This window comes from Scyliorhinus canicula, chromosome 11 (assembly GCF_902713615.1).
Source record: "Scyliorhinus canicula chromosome 11, sScyCan1.1, whole genome shotgun sequence".
Lineage (NCBI taxonomy): Eukaryota > Metazoa > Chordata > Chondrichthyes > Carcharhiniformes > Scyliorhinidae > Scyliorhinus > Scyliorhinus canicula.
Window position 1 is genome coordinate 22,065,019 of NC_052156.1, and position 21,160 is coordinate 22,086,178.

The 21,160-nt window shown below is 44.0% G+C and overlaps 1 protein-coding gene across 1 annotated transcript in view; it reads right to left on the reverse strand.

The window, feature by feature from the left end:
* Positions 1-344: 344 nt before the first annotated feature.
* ccdc3b (coiled-coil domain containing 3b) overlaps positions 345-21,160 on the reverse strand; it is a 31,034-nt gene continuing 10,218 nt past the window's right edge. The window contains exons 2-3 of the mRNA XM_038812514.1: positions 16,318-16,492; positions 345-2,503 (exon numbers count right to left, since the gene is read on the reverse strand). Coding sequence (XP_038668442.1) covers positions 2,210-2,503; positions 16,318-16,492 — 469 coding nt within the window. The 3' untranslated portion in view covers positions 345-2,209. The remainder of the gene's footprint in view (positions 2,504-16,317; positions 16,493-21,160) is intronic.

Here is a 21,160-nt window from a genome sequence, read left to right on the forward strand (position 1 = left end):
GACTACAGGATTCAATCTCCACTCATCTCCACAATTCTGTAGAATCATTTTTCCCCGAATCATTAACTCTTGTTTGTCTCCACAGATGCTGCCAGACCTGCTAAGTTCATCTAGCATTTTCTGTTTTTATTTCAATCTCCACTCATGTTTCTTTGAGATCACACAGTTGAGACCAGAAGCTCAGGGTTTGAGGAACGCGTCCCAGCATTCCTAATACGTTAGGATGCCACTGTAGTTAGTGATGAACCACTACACAGCCATACACAAATCCTAAATTGCCTTCTCCTATACTCTTAATTTAAGTTGCACTTTTGGATAAGAAAGTAGATGTTGAAATCAAGAAACTAGAAAAGATGAGAACTGTTTTATTAATACTATACTTGGATCAAGACCTTTTTGCTTAATAATCAGTAACAAATCTACAGTTGTGTATACACCAAGATCACTTATTACATGTCAGTGATACTTTTACGTCAATTATAACAAGTCAATATCAACACAAATACCCAACTAATCTTTAACATTATTTCGAAGGAGATATTTTGGTTTTAAAGGTCTTTCTGTTCATTTCATGGTTATTTCACTGTGACGTATGTTATTGTGTTTGTAATTAAATGAAAACATTTTCTTAAAGGCGAGGTGTGATTGTGTGGTTCTCCCTTAAACTAATAGGAACTAACTCCTCCCAAATTAACAGAATAAGCCCAGAGTAACCACCGTGCTACAACCTCTCGTGCAAGTTACTGAATACACACCCTCCCCACAGAAAATTATAGATTTGATGAGGAATCACAGAATGAGAATTTCTCCCAAGAGTTACTGAGCTCTAGGAGTAATTACTGCAATTTAAGGTCACCCTCCCCCTCCATTCCCCCATCTGCCAAAGTTGCCAAGCTCCAGGGGAAAACGCACATATAAACTGCAGTATTTTCCATCTAAACTATAAATTCTTAAACAAAAATAAACTAAACCAGATAAATCTGTTCTGGCCAAACAAAGAAATAAAAAAATTAAAACATTATGAGCACAAAGATGGAAAGTGGCTATGACAGGAAGCAGTCTACCTAATTTAGTCTAAAGTAATCACGAGCTGAACAATGCTCATCAATGGATTGCTGGCAATGGTGGTTCAAGTTAACTGGCCATATTTGGGAACCGGAGCAGGTACAGGAAGCTTCAAATTAACGTGAATGAAATTGCTTGGCATTAATTACCAATCCCATCGCAGAGTATCAGTGATATATTTAATGACTGAGAGCCTTTGTCCATGGTCATTCTGGCCAGGCCATTTTCCTACTCCGAGGGGAAGATGTTAACTCACTCATTCACTCGCACAAAGTTAATGTCAAGTCCACAGACTTTAGTCACCTCTTCCAGTTCTACAGTGGAAGTTACATAGAAAGTAACAAACATATAATGTGTTATTGAGTACCGGAATAGCAGAGCGATGATGTTATAATGTACTGAAGGAGTTTAGAATATGTGATGAACTGTTAGATACAAGCTGAAGTGATTTAATTGGAATGCTATTGACAATCCTTTATGTTTTATGACATACAGTTGATGATTTTTCCATTAATTTAAAATATTTCTGAGCTTTACTATTTACTTACAGAATGGCCACTTCAATCACAAGGGATTGCAAAATAAATGTATGCATTTAATTATGCAATGATTTTTGTTTAGTGAGCCAAGTCAAAACTACGAAAATGGGTATTTGTTCCCTTTGTAAACCTGTCTATATTAAGTACTACAACAGTTGTTACGTTATAAACTACACAGAATAAAACTCTGTTGACCAATATGCTTCTTCCCAGACCCCCAGTACATCAGAAAAATTGCCATGGTACAATTTATTGTTTTTTTAAATCAGCCACTGTTTTCTGAGTGAGATAGCCAATTTAATGACAATTGGAACAAAGCTTTGTCTTTCTTTTGCAATGGGAACCCATGTCTCCTTCATCCTGTTCACTTAGAACTTTTCCATGTGTTAACTAAAAACAAAAAGTTGATTTAAAATGCTGGAATAATACAATGCAATTCTGAAAGCTAAATGACACACTTGGTTTTGTATTTTGTTGCACTCTGATGTTACCTGGAATGGCTAGGCGCTGTGGTGTGGGCAGTTTCCACATGTGCTGTCATGTTTCCACTAGGTAAGTTACATTACACCTCTGATTTATAGAATATTGCAAATGAATCCTCAACATTACAGTTTATGGCTGACGGGTTTCTTGACTGGTTTCTTCAGGAGCTGCTTGCCGGTGTCCTGTTTGGCATTCAATTTCCCTCTCTCCTTCTTCTGTTCCTTCTGCAGGATCTGCTTCATGAGTATTGCTTCTCGCTTGCTCTCTTTTTTCACCTGTCGAAGGGAGCGCTTAATCCTCTTCACCTTCTCGCGCAGGTGATTGTTGGCCTTTTCAAGAGATCTCACTTTCTGGGAGAGCTTCCGCACACGATCTTCCTCCTCATAAAGCGCCTTCTGCACAGTTGAGCACAGGAGCTGAAGGAGACATTGGAGACATCGATTAGAATACAGGACATTGTGATTTCTGACTTTTTTCAGCGGTTCTAATCGGATGCCCAGGTAAAATGACTACAAAATAGACATCTACTTGGTATAAAAACTGTGAGATTCGTAGTACTAGATTTTAACATTGCCATCATCCCTTTAAAATAAATTGGTCACCACTGGTCTTAACATATCACCAATTGAGGCATTTTTGTAAGGCTGTATATAACGATTTGAATTTTTTTTGATCAACTAGGCATTTGACTTCGGGCAGCATGGCGGCTCAGTGGTTAGCACTGCTCCCTCACAGCGCCGAGAACCCGGGTTCGATCCCAGCCCCGGGTCACTGTCCGTGTGGCGTTTGCACTCTGTCCATATGGCGTTTTCACATTCTCCCCGTGTTTGGTGGGTCTCACCCCCACAACCCAAAGATGTGCAGGGTAGGTGGATTGGCCACACTAAATTGTCCCTTAATTGGAAAAAGAAAAAAAAAAGAAAACAAGGCTTATGTAGTAGCCCATTACCATGTCTAAGAGTCTCCAAACCACACTACTTGCAAATGTATACAATTCAAGCAAAATGTCTACTTGACCAATCCAGAGTTCGCACTCTCCATGGACATATATAACTTACCCAAGTCCAAAGAGCTTCAAGTCTTTTCGGAGATCCAAGGCTTAGAAATCCTGAGCAGTGTACAGGGGTGATGCGAGATGTTTTTGGTGAAAATTGCACAGTTTTCGGGTATAAAATACTGGTAAGCTTCCGAATACAAGTCCAGTTTGGACCACTGCTCCTTTTAAACACTAGTTATCGGAGCCAAACAGGAAAAATCCTGGGCCCCAGGGTGTGGTCTACACAACCGGTTCCGTTGGCTGGTCAATCATCAGTGGTGCCTGGAATATAGCAGACCGTCATGCTTAAAGTATTGGATTCCCGACTAGATTCCCAGTTCCAAATTACCATCACCAGGTACATCATTTTACAATACCCTCAGCTCTGAGGAGATTCTGCCTCCGCATCCACTTATATAAATAACATTGACTAGTATAAACTAAAGGTCCACAAATTTCAATTCTGTAGCCCCTGTCATTTTGGAGCTACAGCACCGCCATTTATATACCAAAATTGCATCTGTGCTGCGTTAACACTTGTGGCGTAACCCACATCAGATGTCATTTTGGGTAAGTCAGTAGCATGGGTCGTAGGAGCGAACATCAGAAGTATGTCGACAAGGCAGGTTATAGGAACAGGAGTAGGTCATTCAACCTGATATCATCAGTTGTGACATCAGTCAGCGTGGAACACTGATTTAATACCAACGTTGCCATTTTGGACTTCAGTGCTCCAGTGAACACACTCTCTTAAACACGCACAACTAAACATGCAGCAGCAAGGACCCTCCTCACCAACTCCAAACAAAGAGATCATCAACTATTAGGACAGATGCTGCTTCATTTCTATTGATTCTGTCGTTTGTGAAAGAGCTGTTGGTTTGCAGAACTGTTTAAAGTTGGTGAAGTTGACATGGAGAGATGATGCATATAGAAAATACTTGGTTCTGACTTCAACGGTTCTGGACAAACCACTTGCTCACAGTCATGGATGCAGTAGTTACCATCCCCTTCGTCTGCATCATGGGATGAAGGTTGAACAGACACTGCACAAAAGAGAGCAAACTTTCCGCAAGTGGAAGAAAAAGAGAGGGAAAAGGGTTGAGGAGGCCTGATCCACCCCATGGTCTTTGGAAGCATTTCTCTTACTTCACCCTAAGCCATGAGCAGAAACTGATTTATGAAAGAGATGCTCATAGAAATCTGCAACCAGACTTGCAGCCTCAGAGCAGGTCATGGCTGATGCTGCCAGTGGTTGCGAAGGTGACTCAGGGGCAGCACGGTAGCATTGTGGATAGCACAATCGCTTAACAGCTCCAGGGTCCCAGGTTCGATTCCGGCTTGGGTCACTGTCTGTGCGGAGTCTGCACATCCTCCCCGTGTGTGCGTGGGTTTCCTCCGGGTGCTCCAGTTTCCTCCCACAGTCCAAAGATGTGCAGGTTAGGTGGATTGGCCATGATAAATTACCCTTAGTGACCAAAATTGCCCTTAGTGTTGGGTGGGGTTACTGGGTTATGGGGATAGGGTGGAGGTGTTAACCTTGGGTAGGGTGCTCTTTCCAGGAGCCGGTGCAGACTCGATGGGCCGAATGGCCTCCTTCTGCACTGTAAATTCTGTCTATATATCTATGAGGGCACAGCCCTTGCCACCAGGGATTTGGCAAGCAGCAGAAGCAGGAGTAGGCAGAGGAGGAGGAGGAGCATGAAGAGGAAGAGCAGGAGGAATGGAGGACTGTGCGTGACCACCCTATGAAACTATGATTCCAATGAACACAAGCTCCAAATCCCCATTCTACAACAATCTACGACAACCTTTCTTCTGTCACTGATCATCAGCACAACCATTCCAAACCAACTTTATCAAACAACCCATCCAATAATCATTGCAAAAGTCAATTATTCATCCTTGTGCATTCCATTCAGGCCTGCGTTGAAGGTTCCTTTGCCTGCCCTGGTGTACCAACGACTGGTGAGAGGCTGCTGACCTTCAGTGGGGGAGCTCGCAGGATGCTCTTGAGAAACTCTGGGCACTTGCACTACACCACCTTGCCCTGGGTGGCAGCACTCTGTGTTGGCTGGCTGACAGGAAACAGAAGTGCTTCAGCAGAGTGGGAATAGTGGGTGGACAAATGTTATTATCCTGTGAGAGGGCAGCAGTTGAAAGCTCAATGGAGCCACTACCAGCCCCTCTGGGTTGTTCCTCAGCAATCCTAGTAACCTGTTGGAGGGCAGATTGCCGGACTGCTATGAAATCCTGCAAGCCCTTTGGAGCACTGGTATCTACAGCCAGCCTGAGCCTGCATAGCAACAAGCTGAGGTTTCATGTTCCCAATATGAATTTCCAGTTGAGCCGCAGATATTGTCCCCCTTTTTCTTGTACTATCATGGAAACTGCGACATCAGTCATTAAACACTGCATTATGTTTGGGTCCACAAATGCTGTCATGGGATTGGCTACCACCTCCAAGCTGAAAAGAATGGGCACCCAGCTCCATGCACAGTCCTGTGCCAAGTTGGTGGCAGATTCGCCCTTGCTCCTTGATAGTGAGAGCAAGCTTCCTGTCAGGCCTGACAGTGCACCGAGTGCATCATTGTGCACAGCCTTCAAATTCTTCATTGGGGTCCTGAACAGCGGAAACCCTGTGCGATCTCACACTCTGATAAAGTGGCACCTGTGCCAACCTTTCCCCATCCCTGGCTGTAGGCCAATCATGCCCAGTGACTCACCAATGATCAGGTCCTGTCTCTGTGCTACCCTCTAATGTCCGTGCAATGCTGGTATTTGAGCTGGTGGTTGGAAGAGTGAAACTAAATCTTTAACATCAGTCACCTGCTCGTCCTGCACTTCAGACCTCCTGCGGCAGTGATTTATCAGGTGGCAGTACTTGGGGAATGTGAGGAAATGTGAGGCAAAAGGCCCAAATGTAGGGTTGTAGGGCAGGGAGGTAGGTGAAAAGCAAGAGGTACATTACTGATGTCCCTAACCTGGCCTGGCCTACATGTGACTCCAGACCCACAGCAATGCGATTGACTTTTAATTGACACTCAGTTCGAGTGCAGTTAGGAAGGGGCAACAAATGCTGGCTCTTCCAGCAATGTCCACATCCCATGAAAGAAGGAAAAATGACATGTAATTGCACTTTGTAAATCAGAAAAGATTGTGGGATGAAAGGGAAGTTGGTTCTGAGAAGGATGATTAGGTAAGAGCACACACTCATCTTCCATGATTTCAAACACACAGCTGACCACAGCCCAAAACATTGCCGTTCCAATACTGGTAAACACCGTCTTCCCCATGGGTGTGAGGGAATGCAAACGTGCATGTCCCCTGCTGGTTAGATGTTGCTGACTAAGGTTATGTGTCATCTTATACTGTAAGAGCCTGATGGAATATGTTGTTAAGTGTGTGGCGGGCAGGTGAATGGAGCATTGTATAGGGCTATTGATTGATTTGGAAGGATGTGGCATTTGAAGATGCGTTCACGAACAATGACCACTTGTGTCAGGTGATTAAACTTCTTCCTGCACAGCTATCAGCTACTTCTGAAAGTTTGTCTGTAAGGCTCATTGGCCCGCTGTGGGAAGAGAACCTCGCTCCTCCTATCTGGCTTCTGCACTAATATGTTCAGTGCGCAGTAGAGAACCCTGAAGCACACTCACTGCCTCCTAGCACTATTTTCAATCATCTTCCTACTCAGATTATCCTCTATAAAAGTTCCAGTGCCTGATCCCCTTTAAGAGGTGTGCTCTGTTTATAATACAGGTGGCTTTAAATGGTGCCCCCACTGCACCAGTTGGAGCCCCTTGCTGAGGCGTGTAGTTACTCAACACCATATGTGGAGCTGAGCTACATGCCACCATCATAATTAACAGAAAGTATGCAGTTTACAGGCTGTCTCCATTGCTTTGAATGGGTATGGATTGATCGTGCGATGCAATTCCATTTTCATGGGCAAATGGGTTATCCCGTTGACGTCTAGCTTTCCACAAACACTACAACAACTGGTTCTATTCTTCCCTATTACAAGAAGTGATTCGCAGGGCCCCCAGCATTATTCTGACTTTGCTCTCTTCTTGCATTGATGATTTAGTTCTCCTGCCCAACCACCATATTATATCAAATGTTTAACCTGTCACGTTACAATCATGAATATAAAAACTGAAAATGCTAAAAATACTCAGCAAGTTATGGCAGCATCTGTGGAGAGAAACAGAGTTAACTTTTCAGGTCGATGCTGCTGCTACAGCCTGCTGAGTATTTCCAACATTTTCTGTTTTTCTTTTAGCCAGCTTTTCAATATTACAATATTTGATTCTATCCCCCATAATAGTGATTCATTAAATTTCCCATATTGCAATTAATCCCTTTGCTACGATGAATAACTCAGTCCCTCTATATTACAATGGTTAACTCAGTCCCCACATTACAAATCTATCCCCCAATATTTATAGTGGCTGATTTAACTCCTTAGTATTTACAGGTTCAACCCCATATATTTGCAATGAATGCTCCAATCACTCCACCCTCCCCGTATCACAAGCATCAATTCAGCTCCTTACCATCAAAAACAAAGTTGTAGCCACTTACTGTACGCGTTACAAAGATATTTGATAGTTCAGTCTCTGGAACTGTGATTAATTTACCAGCATCTATATGAAGCTGTGTTTTACACTTAAATAAATATATAATCCTTAAGCAGGATGTGACCAATCCACATTCTATAGTCAAACGCAGATAAAATCAAAGACAAATGTTTCCTCTTAAAAACCATTGATCCTTATCAGAGATGAAAACATTCTGTAGGAACTGCATAGGGTCTCTATACTACAGCCAAAAGAAACACATTTGACAGTTTCCATTTTCTTCAGAGCATTTTTAAAAATGGAGGCAATTTCCGCAGACTCTGGACTGTGCTGTTTACGTGCCTGTATATTTATGGCTTCTGGACTGTGCTGTCTGCACAGGTGTGTTCCTTGGTTCTAAACTGGGTTCTCTACAAAGATATATTGTTGAGACCCAGACTATGATCACTGGGTTGCACTTTGTGAATTGCTGGAATCTCGAATTGGTTTTCAGCAGCCATTCCTGCTTTCTACATTGTGCAAAATAATCTCTAAGCCCATAACGTTCATTACAGTGTTTCATGAAATATTATTTTAAGTTACATAAATCATGATTTGGGGTGGTGAAACAGTCTTCAGTCTTAAAGTTTTCATAGACTTGTCATCTTATGGAAGAAAATTGGTCTCTGGACATTCTAATAGTATTCCATCCTTGCAGCGATGTTAGTAAAATTCCAGATTTCATTAATTGAATTTAAATTCCAATTGCAGCCTTTAATACACACACACTAAAAATTGGCTGGAATTCTCTACCTCACCCCACTGGGAGCAGGCTGGGTGCCTTCAAATTGGGTGGGATGACAGAAGTTGCTGTGCCCGTTGCTTTCCCACCTACACTGCTATTTTTTCAGCAGTGAGGTGGTGGTGGGGGGGGGTTATACCTGCCCTTAGGCCAATTGAGGCTCTTCAGTGGCCAGTCAATGGCACCTCTTACCTGCACTCTGGGCCTTTGTGATCACTGTTGCTGTGGGAAGGGCTGCAATCCTACAAATGGCCACAATGCAAAATGGCGCTGCTGGGACCAGACAGCTGCTCTCCCTCGGTTTAGCCAGCAGCTCCTGGAGGCAAAGAGGTGGCGTAGGGGCTGGTTTAGCACAGTGGGCTAAGCAGCAGGCTTGTAATGCAGAACAATACCAGCAGCGCAGGTTCAATTCCCGTACCAGTCTCCCCAAACAGGCGGCGGAATGTGGCGAACAGCGGCTTTTCACATTCATTTAATTGAAGCCTACTTGTGACAATAAGCGATTATTATTATAGTCGTATTGTCACTGGACTAGAAATCCAGAGACCCTGCATAATCCTCTGGGGACCTGGATTCGAATCACTCCATGGCAGGGGGTGAAATTTGAATTCAATTTTTAAAAAATCTGGAATTAAAAGTCCAACGATGACCATGAATCCATTATTGATTGTCGGAAAAACCCATCTGGTTCACTAATGTCCTTTAGGGAAAGGAAATCTGCCATCCTTACCTGGGTTGACCTACATGTGACTCCAGACCCACAGCAATTTGATTGACTCTTAACCACGCTCTGAAATGGCTGAGCAAGCCACTCAGTTCAAAGGCAGTTAGGGATGAGCAGTAAATGTTGGCCCAGCCAGCAAAGACCACATTCCACGTAAGAATGAAACAAAACCCTGCTGATGAGTGGAGGAAACAACATAAAATTGAGTCATGAATTCCAGTGCAGGATGAGGCTGGTTTGCCCCTGACCTTCCAGCCACTGGCTTCATGTAAAATTCCAGCCAGCATATCCACTGCATGTTTTGCTCATCACATCTCTCTATCTACAAATTGCTTTTCTGTTGACCACTTTAAAGAACCTACACTTATATCGTGTTTCAGGATGTCCCAAAGTATGTTTTAGCTGATGAAGTACTTTTGAAATTTAGTCACTCTGATAATATAACAAATGTGGCAGTCATTGAGCAAAGGCTGACAAGGAGCAATCAATAAATGGCCCGATCACCTGCTTTAAATCTTAGTTAAGGAATAAATATTGACCAATCAATATGCTGGCAAGAAAGCTGGGATTTTCCATCCCTGCCCACCACCGAGATTGTCCGCTTTCGCTGAAAGTCAATGGATTTTTGGCTGCCAGCTGTCTCCCCCGCAGCAAGTCCCCCAACGGCAGGACCACAAAATCCTGGACTTCCTTATACATCAAGTAAATATCAATGCCTCACAGCGCCAGGGACTCGGGTTCGATTCCGATCTCAGGTGATTGTGCGGATTCTGCAGTTCTCCCAGTGTCTGCGTGGGTTTCCTCCGGGTGCTCCGGTTTCCTCCCACTGTCCAAAGATTTGCAAGTTAGGTGGATTGGCCATGCTTTCAGAGGGTCAGTGCAGACACGATGGGCCAAATGGCCTTCTTCTGCACTGTAGGGAATCTATGATTCATCAAGACAGGACTTCCAAATTTTTTCCAGGTCAGCTGGCCCGACCAACCCCATCCAACCCCCACAACGAATATCCCATCCATGAGGACACTTTCTACCAACACGGGCAGGGATGGACCATGAATTTTCCCAACTTTCGAGGACCCAGGTTCGGTTGCGTCCCCGGGTCACTGTCCGTGTGGAGTTTGCACATTCTCCCCGTGTCTGCGTGGGTCTCACCCCCACAACCCAAAGATGTGCAGGGTAGGTGGATTGGCCACGCTAAATTGCCCCTCAATTGGAAAAATAAATACATTTTTAAAAGTCCATTTTGTCAAATTAAAAATATTGATTTAATTTTTAACCTTCCCTCCCCCACCAATCTTCAGGGATCCTGGGCCCCAAATCACAGCCTGAATCCCACTGATGAGTCCCATCTATCTTTAGGGAGGCCAGTGCTCTGCTTAAGGGGCAGAGATTTCACCCCAGGCGAGGATGTCTTGAGACTTTTCAGTCACTGCCACGTCCTGGTATTTCCAAAGTACCAGCGAACACCTCCTGACAGACTTGGGGTAGAGTGGACCAGAAGGCCCATTAATTTTCAAGGCTTCTTCATTTACATCCCAAAAAGAAATCCAGAAATCACTTTATCTCCCAGGGTCAACTTTGCTTCTGTGTTCAATGGATGGCTTGTGGGCGAGGCTGCTGCTTGACTAACCTGATATCATCAACAGGACATCCAATCAATTTTTGTGCCTAGGTCTCATTAACATTGAATAGGCAAGTTCACTGTGTAGGAGGGTGGGAAATCTGCTATTTACAAAGATTGAAACAATACCTTAAAGGGAAGGATTGTAAAGGTCAGAAGGTAAGAGCAACAAATTGAAATGACAAGGAAGTACAAGCCCATCAAGCCGCAAAGAGTTGAACTTAAGAAAGGCATTAAGGCTTAAAAATCACAAAATAATGAAAAAAAATGTCACTGCCAGAAATACATCCAGTTTGATCCACCTGCTCCTTATAATTCCATGTAAATGGCAGCCTTCGTCTGTGTATGACCCATAATTTCTGGATGGGTTGAGCAAATAGCAGATGAATCTAGAATTAAATACAACTAAAAATGACACAAGGCTGGATGAGAGGGTGAGCTCTTAGAGGGTTGGAGAGATGCTTCAGGGTGATTTGGACAAGCTCAGGATGAGTGGGCAAATGCATGGTGTGGTGAATGTAATTCACACTGCATTGTATTGTGTCCTTGTGGGCTCTGTCTGTGAGCCGTTGCGCGGCTCTGCCCACAGGGCAGGTCTCCGCCCATGGCCCCTCCAACTACCAGAAGTATAAAGTGCTGCAGCCGTGTGAGCCTGCTCTCAGTTCTTCTGGTCGCAGGCAGGCTCAGTTGTAAGTCTACTAAAACTACAGTTTACTTCCAATCGTGTCTCGAGTGAATTGATGGTCACATCACATGGCAGATGTTGTATAACGTGGATAAACGTGAGGTTATCCATTAAGGCAGCAAAAGCAGGAAGGTAGATTATTTTCTGAATGGCTATAAATTAAGAGAGGGGAATGTGCAACGAGACCTGGGTGTCCTCGTACATCAGTTGCGGAAGGTAAGCATGCAGGTGCAGTAGGCCATAAAGAAGGTAAATGGTATGCTGGCCATCACTGTGAGAGGATTCAAGTACAGGAGCGGGGATGTCTTGCTGCAATTATGGAGGACCTTGGTGAGACCAGAACTGGGATACTGTGTGCAGTTTTGGTCTCCTTATCTGAAGAAGGATGTTCTTGCCATAGAGGGAGTGCAACAAAGGTTTATCAGATTGATTACTGGAATGGCGGGACTGACATGAGGAGAGATTGAGTTAGTTCGAATTATTTTCGCTGGAGTTCAGAAGAATGGGGGGGATCACATAGAGACCTATAAAATTCTAAGAGGACTAAACAGGGTAGATTCAGGAAGGATGTTCCCGATGGCTGGCATGTCCAGAACCAGGGGTCACAGTCTAAGGATACGGGGTAAATCTTTTAGGACTGAGCTGAGGAGAAATTTCTAAACCCAGAGAGCGGCAAGCCTGTGGAATTCATTTCCACAAGAAGTAGTTCAGACCAAATCATTGTGGGTGCGATTCTCCGCTGCCCACGATGGGTCGGAGAATAGCGGGAGGGCCTTCCCGACAATTTTCACGGCCTCCGGCTATTCTCCCCCCCCCCCCCCCTCCAGCCGCCCCCCGACACGAATCGCTGCTCGCCGTTTTTTACGGCGAACAGCGATTCTCCGCAGGCCGATGGGCCGAATACCGCGGAGTTTACAGCCGTTTTCACGGCCGCGATCACACCTGCTTTCAGCGTTCGTGAAAACGGCCGCAAAGTGCCCGTCCCGGACAACCATGGCACCGATTGGCACGGCCGGACCACGGCCGTGCCAAGGGTGGCATGGGCCTGCGATCGGTGGGCACCGATCGCAGGCAGCGGGTCCGATACCCGCACACTATTTGTTCTTCTGCCACCCCGCAGGATCAGTCCGCGGGGCGGCTGAGGGGCATGACGGTTCACGTATGCGCGGGTTTGACGCGTCTGCGTGATGATGTCATCCGCGCATGCGCGGGTTGGAGCCGTCCAACCCGCGCATGCGCAGCTGACGTCATTGTGCGCGTCAGCCGCCGTGACTCTTGGCGGGCGGAGTTAGCGACATTCGCTAACTCCGCGTCACCGTGATTCCCCGGGCCCCGATACTAACCGCCCCCCTGCCCGGGGGGGAGAATCGGGTCCCGGGACGGAGCTCCGAGGCTGGTGTGAAACACGGCCAGTTTCACGCCAGCCTTCACGGCACGCCGGATTTGCGGAGAATCGCGCACTGTATGTTTTCAAGAAAGAGTTAAATATAGCCCTTGAGGCTAAAGGGATCAAAGAATATGTGAGGAAGGTGGGAACAGGTCACTGAGTTGGATGAGCAACCATGATCACACTGAATGGCGGAGCAGGCTCGATGGGTCAAATGGCCTCCTCCTGTTCCTTTTTTCTATGTTTCTATGAATCCTGATTTAAATTAAAATTTTGAATCAAACAACATCCTCGTTGAAATGTATTTAGTAGGACCCTGCCTGTTTCTGGCAGCTGCTTGACCAATTTGGTCGAGGTCCACCGGAAAATTGGGGCAGGCGAATATCAAGAGGTAAGCCAGCAATTACATTTCTTGTTCAGTTTGTGTCCCATTTCCTGCTGTTCATATTGCGAAACAGGGCGGTAGGTGAAAAAAAAACAACAGTTCTTCTGGCTGTGGGAAGGTGTCTTAGAAATTTATTTTGAAATTCTTCCATTGTAGATGTGCCCCCTCCCCACATTTCCACTCCTACAACAGAGTAAGATCACTGGTGCAAATTGCAAATATCCCAACCCCCCAACATTACGCCGAGTGTAAATTAAATACATCAACTGAAATTGATAGCTAGAAAAACTGAAAATGGAAAACACTTGTACAGAGACAGCCAGTCAGAATTTAAGATAGATTCTTTATTGAGCAAACAACACTGCAATTGTTATTTTCCAAACGAAAGACCATGCTACACTGGAACATGCTTTTCAAATTTGTTTTTTGCCCTTTGATTTGTAAATGCGTTAAGTCAGAGCTCCTGGTGCCACATCATTGGTTTATTTATGTTCTTCAGCAATGTGGAGTGACTTTGGGTGTTTCAGCTCCAGTCAGGGAACTTTTTGTTTAGGCTGAGTCATTTAGCCACCTTGGTTAGTGTGCCTGTATTTAAGATGTCAGGGCACTGGGTTACAGATTGGAGAAAAGAGCCAAACACTGGGGAGATAATTGTCCTTCGCCATGGGAGTGTCCCTTTAAGAAATGTTTTGTCTTATCACATGGCTTCAGTGATGTCATTGTGTGGGCGGAGCTGGGCTGTGGCTCTGCGTTTCACTTTAGTTTTTGAGCTGGGAACTGTAGTGTGGCTCTGAGTTTTTTTGCTTTCATTTTTACATTTGGCTGCTGTATTCAGACAAATATCTTGAAGTGCTTCTCTCTACCTTCAGTTTAAAAGCTGTCTCCAGATGACTGGATAACTTAAATGTGATAACTGTTTTCTGGAAGGAATTCAAACCTACTGTTTTGGTAAATGGGTTTTCTAGTTTATGGGATGTTGTTATTAAATTGGAACAGCTTATAAAGGGAAATTTATTAAGAGTTAAATATAGAGTACTGCAGATGCGTGGGGTATTTAGGTTTGTAGTTGATAAAAATGCTTACTATGTGTGTTTATTAAAATGTTGAATAAATTAGTAGGATAAACTTTGTTTTTGATTAAAAGTGCTTAAGGCCTCTGTTGAATAACACTGTAAAGGTAGGCCCTTATGCTCCTCATAACCACCTCAGCCTAGTTAATAGGTATTTTTAAAAAATACAGTGAAGTTGTATTAACCACTGGAGCCACTCACCAAGCTCAAAGGTTGGATTAAACAGAAGACCACATTCATAGAAGATATGCATATGTTGAGTGTGGTAAAGGGAGCAATTTATAGATGAAAGGGTTAAAGAAAAAGCACCATGGATTCTTAAGGTGTATTAATACCAGAAGCTTGTCACTAAATTACAAATGAAATGAAAATCGCTTATTGTCACGAGTAGGCTTCAATGAAATTACTGTGAAAAGCCCCTAGTCGCCACAATCCGGCGCCTGTCTGGTGAGGCTGGTACGGGAATCGAACCGTGCTGCTGGCCTGCTTTAAAAGCCAGCGATTTAGCCCAGTGAGCTAAACCAGCCCCAAGAAGTAAGTTATACACAACAATGGCACTGGTAGATTTCTTATGCGGGTTTTCACATTTATTGAGTCTCTATTGCACCTTAAGGTTGACAGCAGTTCACCCCTCACTTTAACACAACAGATTTACTCCAGCCTTGACTGGATTGTGACAGTACAAATAGTATTAGAACATAGAACATAGAACAGTACAGCACAGAACAGGCCCTTCGGCCCTCAATGTTGTGCCGAGCCATGATCACCCTACTCAAACCCACGCATCCACCCTATACCCGTAACCCAACAACCTCCCCCTTAACCGTACTTTTATTAGGACACTACGGGCAATTTAGCATGGCCAATCCACCTAACCCGCACATCTTTGGACTGTGGGAGGAAACCGGAGCACCCGGAGGAAACCCACGCAGACAGGGGGAGGACGTGCAGACTCCACACAGACAGTGACCCAGCCGGGAATCGAACCTGGGACCCTGGAGCTGTGAAGCATTTATGCTAACCACCATGCTACCCTGCTGTATTAATATCGACTTTTAATTCCCACTCACTGCCAGTTTCCCAAACTTTACAAAACTTGCAGCAAAGGCTAAGCTTGATAATTCCTCCTCAAGCCTTCAATTCCCAGCTATGTAGATTTTTTACTTCTCTTTTTCTCTGCCTTGCGTGTCACTTCCATTCGCAAAAGTTGTGGAAATAAATAATTTGGTTCTTTTACACCTGCTGAAGGGTAGGATTTTGCTTTACAAATATCCAGGATTCAGTTGTTTTGCTCTCTGCTGCTTACTCGCTGTTCATTGGTACCTTTTATAACTTTTATCGATCTTTTAACATTGAATCCCGTGCTCAGTAACAGCTAACTGTTACGGGCCAGTCGTGGCTTTGTGTTTCACAGACATTTTGCCGTTGCGGTTTGAAAAATGTGGCCTGCCATAAGAGCCTAGGAATTGGGACACATCCAAATTGCGGTCCAGGAGGATGGAGAGGGGTGGGGGTGGAGAAAAAAATTCTGCTCCACAGTAGAGTTGGTGAAATCAAAGTCTCCATAGCCCCGAGGGCCATTGGCTGCTCTCCCCCCTTTAAGAGAGAGCGAGCTGACAGCTGGTGATTCAAGTAAAATGATGCTGGACTTATCTTTTTGGTGACAGTTCCAGTGGTCACTTTAAGGACAGATCTGGGCAGCTGGAGAAACTGACCACTGCACACATGAGGCAAGATGAGGTAATTTGCAGCCCAATTTTGCACAGAGGTCTGAAAAGGCATTAAGCTCCGGTTTACCTATGTAATAGGCCAAACACCTCTTTCAGACCCAAGATGCCTTCCACCCTAAGCTCCAACACCATTTTAGCACAGGAGCGCAAGCAGAACCCCATCCTGTTAGACCTTTAGCATTTTCTAATTTTTAAACCTAGACTTTTACTTATTCAATATAGCCCTACCCGGTTATCCTCTTGCAGTTCCCATTCCGGCGTGTAGGTGTGATGATGGGTGCCACTGGTACAGTTAGAGAACTGGAAGAGACTTGCAAACATCCGCTTGTTTTCGGTAGTGTCTGGAAAAATTGGATCCTGGAAATTGATTCCGTGTGGCACAATGTTATAATTCTCATCCAGCCTGAAATAGAATAAAGTTTCATAAGGCTATGCAAGAAATTGACATGGTACCTACTGCATGATACCCCTTGCTGTTTGTTAAACATTGTAGTATTCCAGTGGCTGATGGTGCATCCGTGATAATGAGAACCTTACAGATACATATTTCAATTTAGATTCTCCCCAACATGTGCAGGACTTTGGCTGAATCACAATACTGTAATGGACTCTGCTTATTTTTGCATTTACAGAAAATAGAATTTGACTTCTTTGGCACCATAAAATAATGATTCAGTTAGAAACAAATGGGGTTGTGGAACATGATTCTCAAAGCACCATGCAAATCTAGACTGCCATGTAATAAAACCATCATTTGCACAAACCAATAGGCTTAGTTTCTAAGAAGAGTAACAGGGCAGGAAGAAGAACAGAGATTGCTTTCAGGATGTTTTCTTAGGAAGAGGAAGAAACAGAGTGGGTAAGAACACTTGTCAGGTTTTCTAAAGAGGTTGGACAGTTGCTGCTTCTACTTACTGAGGGCCAGAAAATGTTCAATGCTTATTTAGAATTGAGCACGGTAATATTAATGCAAAAGCAAAATGCTGCAGATGTTGGAAATCTGATATAGAAAATGAAAATATTTAAGTTTTCAAAAGTAATAAGAACTTTCAATGCCAGGTTTATAAACTTAATTGATCTCTTCTGCACAATTTTCATCGCCATGACACTGTTTCTAAAGTATGGCACGCAAAATATTCTAAGAGTGGTTTGGCAATGACCTATCAATGTGTGAGTTTGGATCAGCTCTTGATGCACAGGGAGGATGTAGGGTGTGATTCAGCCACCGCTTTGCATCTGGCGCGGAGCAAGGCGCAACCGGAGAATGCCCAGAGAACCCCAAATCGGGTTCTGCGCCAGACGGATCACAAGTCAGCCGACTCGCTATATCCAGCGCGATCTGGATCATGTCACCGAGGCATGATCCAGATGATTTTTGTAGTCAGAAGGTCATGGGTTCAATCCCCAGTTCCAGGAAGAGGTTCCAGTGCAGTACTGAATGAGTGCTATGGTGTCAGAAACGCCATCTCTCAGATGAGATGATAAACTGAGACCCTGGCCGGAATTCTCCTGCTGTTGCGATTCACTATTCCTGTCAGCAGTGGACCCCCGCCCATGGGTTTCCTGGCACCATGGAGGGGCTTCAATGAGAAACCCCATTAACCAGTGGCGGGAAGAGAGAATCCGGTTGCCAGGGAATGACGTGCTGCCGAAAAACACAGCGCTGAGAACTGGAGAATCCAGCCTCCTATCTACTTGTTTAGCTGGTTGTAAATGTTTTGTGACACTGTTTAAAGAAGGGTAGAGTATTCTGATATCCTGGGCAACATTCTTTTCTCATCAGAATACGATTATTTGGTCATTCTATCGCTCGCTATTTCTGTGATCTTACCCAATGACTATTGTCTGCTGTGTTTATCTGCGTTACAATCAGAATTATGTTACAAAAGTAAATTAATTAGTTCCGAAACATTTCAAGCTGACCAGAAAATTTGAAACATGCTAAATCAATGTAACATCTTTCTCTCTTCAAAAGTGGCAAATTGGAGGACAATGATGTTCTCATTTCAAGAGAGCATTGGGATAAATATTATAGTGAGGGGAGAGACCCACCCTTTCCAAATGTATGCACTAATTAACAGTGTAAGATTAACAGTTTGTTAACAGTCGCTGGTTGTTGCAGCATTCGGATAGGGATTGTTAATGTGAGCCTAAATCAGATAGCCCAATGGCTTGGAGGTGATCCCCCTCTTTACTAGATTATGATTTGTGCAGCTGCAATATGGGAAAATAAGGTCCTGGAGGCATCCAGGTTTTCTTCAATGCCTATGCAGACCACCGTTAGTTAAATCAGGTCCTTTTCTGTGAAACAGCATCTTGGCACTTAAACAACCCTATCCTTAATCCTTTTTGATAATGTTTGGTACGGTGTTTTGTGTTTTTTAATTCCATTGTGCTTTCTAATTCCATTAAATTCTAAGTAAATATTTGAGATGATTTAACATTCTGGTCTACATTAAATTTGTGGCCATTTGAGAAATGTGTAAAACCATCCAGTTCGCAGATAACAGGCCATTTGCAAATGATCCCGATCTTGTAAACACAGATTACTGCAAGATACTAGATGGAATTTTCAGATGTTGGTTCCTGCTGAATTGTCGGGAGCTGAGGCTGGTCAGGAACCCAACTGCAGCTACAGAGCAGTCTTTGCTGAGGCTCTTTAACTGTGTCCTCTTATCCAACCCTCTTGCCTGCCAAAATCTACCACACAGTTTCTGGGACGTCTTGATTCATACAGGCGCTGCACTTCTTTGCTCTCTCGTAATATTAATAGGGAACAAATATATATCGTACAACTGTCATCGAGGACTTGAAAACTGTGATGTATTGTGGAGACTTAATCCCAAAATATTCCTTTAAATATAATTTTTGGATCAGGCTAAAGAAAGCTTTAACCATCAACTAATCAATGGAGTCAGAAATAATGTATGATTATTCAGTAATGTAATGTTGCTGGTGCTTTATGGCTATCCAGCAGGTTTGCTGTGTGATTGATGGTATTTGTGGGTGGCCTCATTGATTAATGCTTTGCACTCTACCCAGTGTTCTCACTGCATGATTGATGATATGTTACCATATGTTATGAAGCAAAATTTGACTAAATCTGTTAAGAGGTTTTATTGAAACATGGAGACAGCTAATTCTAAAACTTGGGCGCCTTGTTCAGATAAACAGGAATTACATTATCACTATAAAAGCATCAGAACATAGTTTGTCGATGAGTGGGAATGCAATTTTAGTGCGTTGATATCGTGTTTTTTTTTGGGGGGGGTGGGCTGGTGTGTAACGGGACGATGATTTTTAGAAACAACCAGAAAAGATGGCTTTTTAGAGCATATGGAAATAATGACTCAAATTTTCACATAACGATGCTGCGTATTCCAAATAATTTGTCTCAAACTCACATTATGCTCTCCAAAGTGATCTCATACACTATCAGCTTGTCTCCCTGTGGTGTTGCTGTATTGGAATTGTGATATGAGCCTTGCAATTATCTTTTGAAGATACAAGTAATCATGTGGCATGATTGTTCTTATTAATTAACATTCCACTTAGAAGCATTATGTGAGAACAATTAGCACTGCCTGGTTACAAGCTCATTGAGAGGTTCTTGGCTGATTCATTGATAGAAGTTTGATATTGTTGTGATCTGATAGTGTTGTGAAAAAAGGATTTAGGGACTCTAGTCTTGTATGGCATTATTAAGTAATTTTCCCACTGATGGTAACCTTTTTATAGTTGTAAAAACATTCAAGACTGGAAATAGCACGCCAAACTATACAGTAAATAAAACGTTAGCATTTCCCGTCTAGTTTCTGAGTTGAGTTAATCTTGTACAGCCATGTCAACCTGGCAAACTAGCATTAATCTGTAACCCTATGCTACTGGTCTGATTTTCCAATGCTCGCTTGCATATTAATTGTGGAGCAGTATTCTATAATAAACTGTTCCCATCCCTGAGGAAAGAGAGAGGGGGTGGGGAGGGGGTTGTCATGCGGGTATCTAAGTTAAAACTCAGTCATTTTTGTAGAAGTGAGAGGGACAGACAGGCAGGTAGACAGAAGATGGAGTGCTGTTGTAGTTGCTGACTCACATAACTGTTAGAATACTTTCCAAAGCACTGCTGGGTTCTACTGGTTCATGGTAGTTCTTATGGAGTACATGCACTTGAGGAGACAGCACCTTTCTCAAAACTCATGCAGTTTTGGCTGCAAATTCTGCCTGGATCACCAAATGTACCCAATGTTGAAATTCTACCCGTCTTTCCATACCCATGTCATTAATAATCTCCATTAATTCCCTGACCAACATATCATTCATCTTTAAATCTCCCCGTGCCCTGGCTCACCCTAACTCTGCGATTCCCATTACTTGAAGAGTTACTGGACGCAAGCATCCTAGATAAAGGGAACTGTAACGACATGTATGAACAACTGGTAGAAAGGGCCAACACCATACTGGACGCAACAAGAAAGAAATGGGAGGAAGACCTGGGGATTGAAATAGGGTGGGGACTCTGGAGCGAAGCACTGCATAGGGTCAACACAACCTCCACGTGCGCAAGGCTCAGCCTGATGCAACAAAAAGGGATACATAGAGCCCACTTAATAAGAACCCATATGAGTAGGTTCTTCACAGAGGTGGAGGATAGATGTGAATGGTGCCAAGGAGGCCCGGCCAACTACGTCCACATGTTCTGGTCTTGCCCCAGACTTGTTGGGTACTGGACAGCCTTCTTCGAGGCAATGTCCAAAGTGGTGGGGGTGAGGGTGGAGCCATGCCCGAAAGTGGCGGTCTTCGGGGTATCAGACCAGCCAGATGTATTCCTGGGGAAGAGGGTGGACGCCCTTGCCTTTGCCTCCCTGATTGCCCGCCGTAGAATCCTGTTTGGCTGGCGGTCAGCAGCACCACCCAAAGCTGCAGACTGGCTGTCCGACCTCTCGGAATCTCTCCAAATGCAGAAAATCAAATTCGCCATCCGAGGGTCAGACGACGGCTTCCACAGAATTTGGGAGCCATTCAGCCAATTGTTCCGAGACCTGTTTGTGGCCAACGAACAAGAGGAAGAATA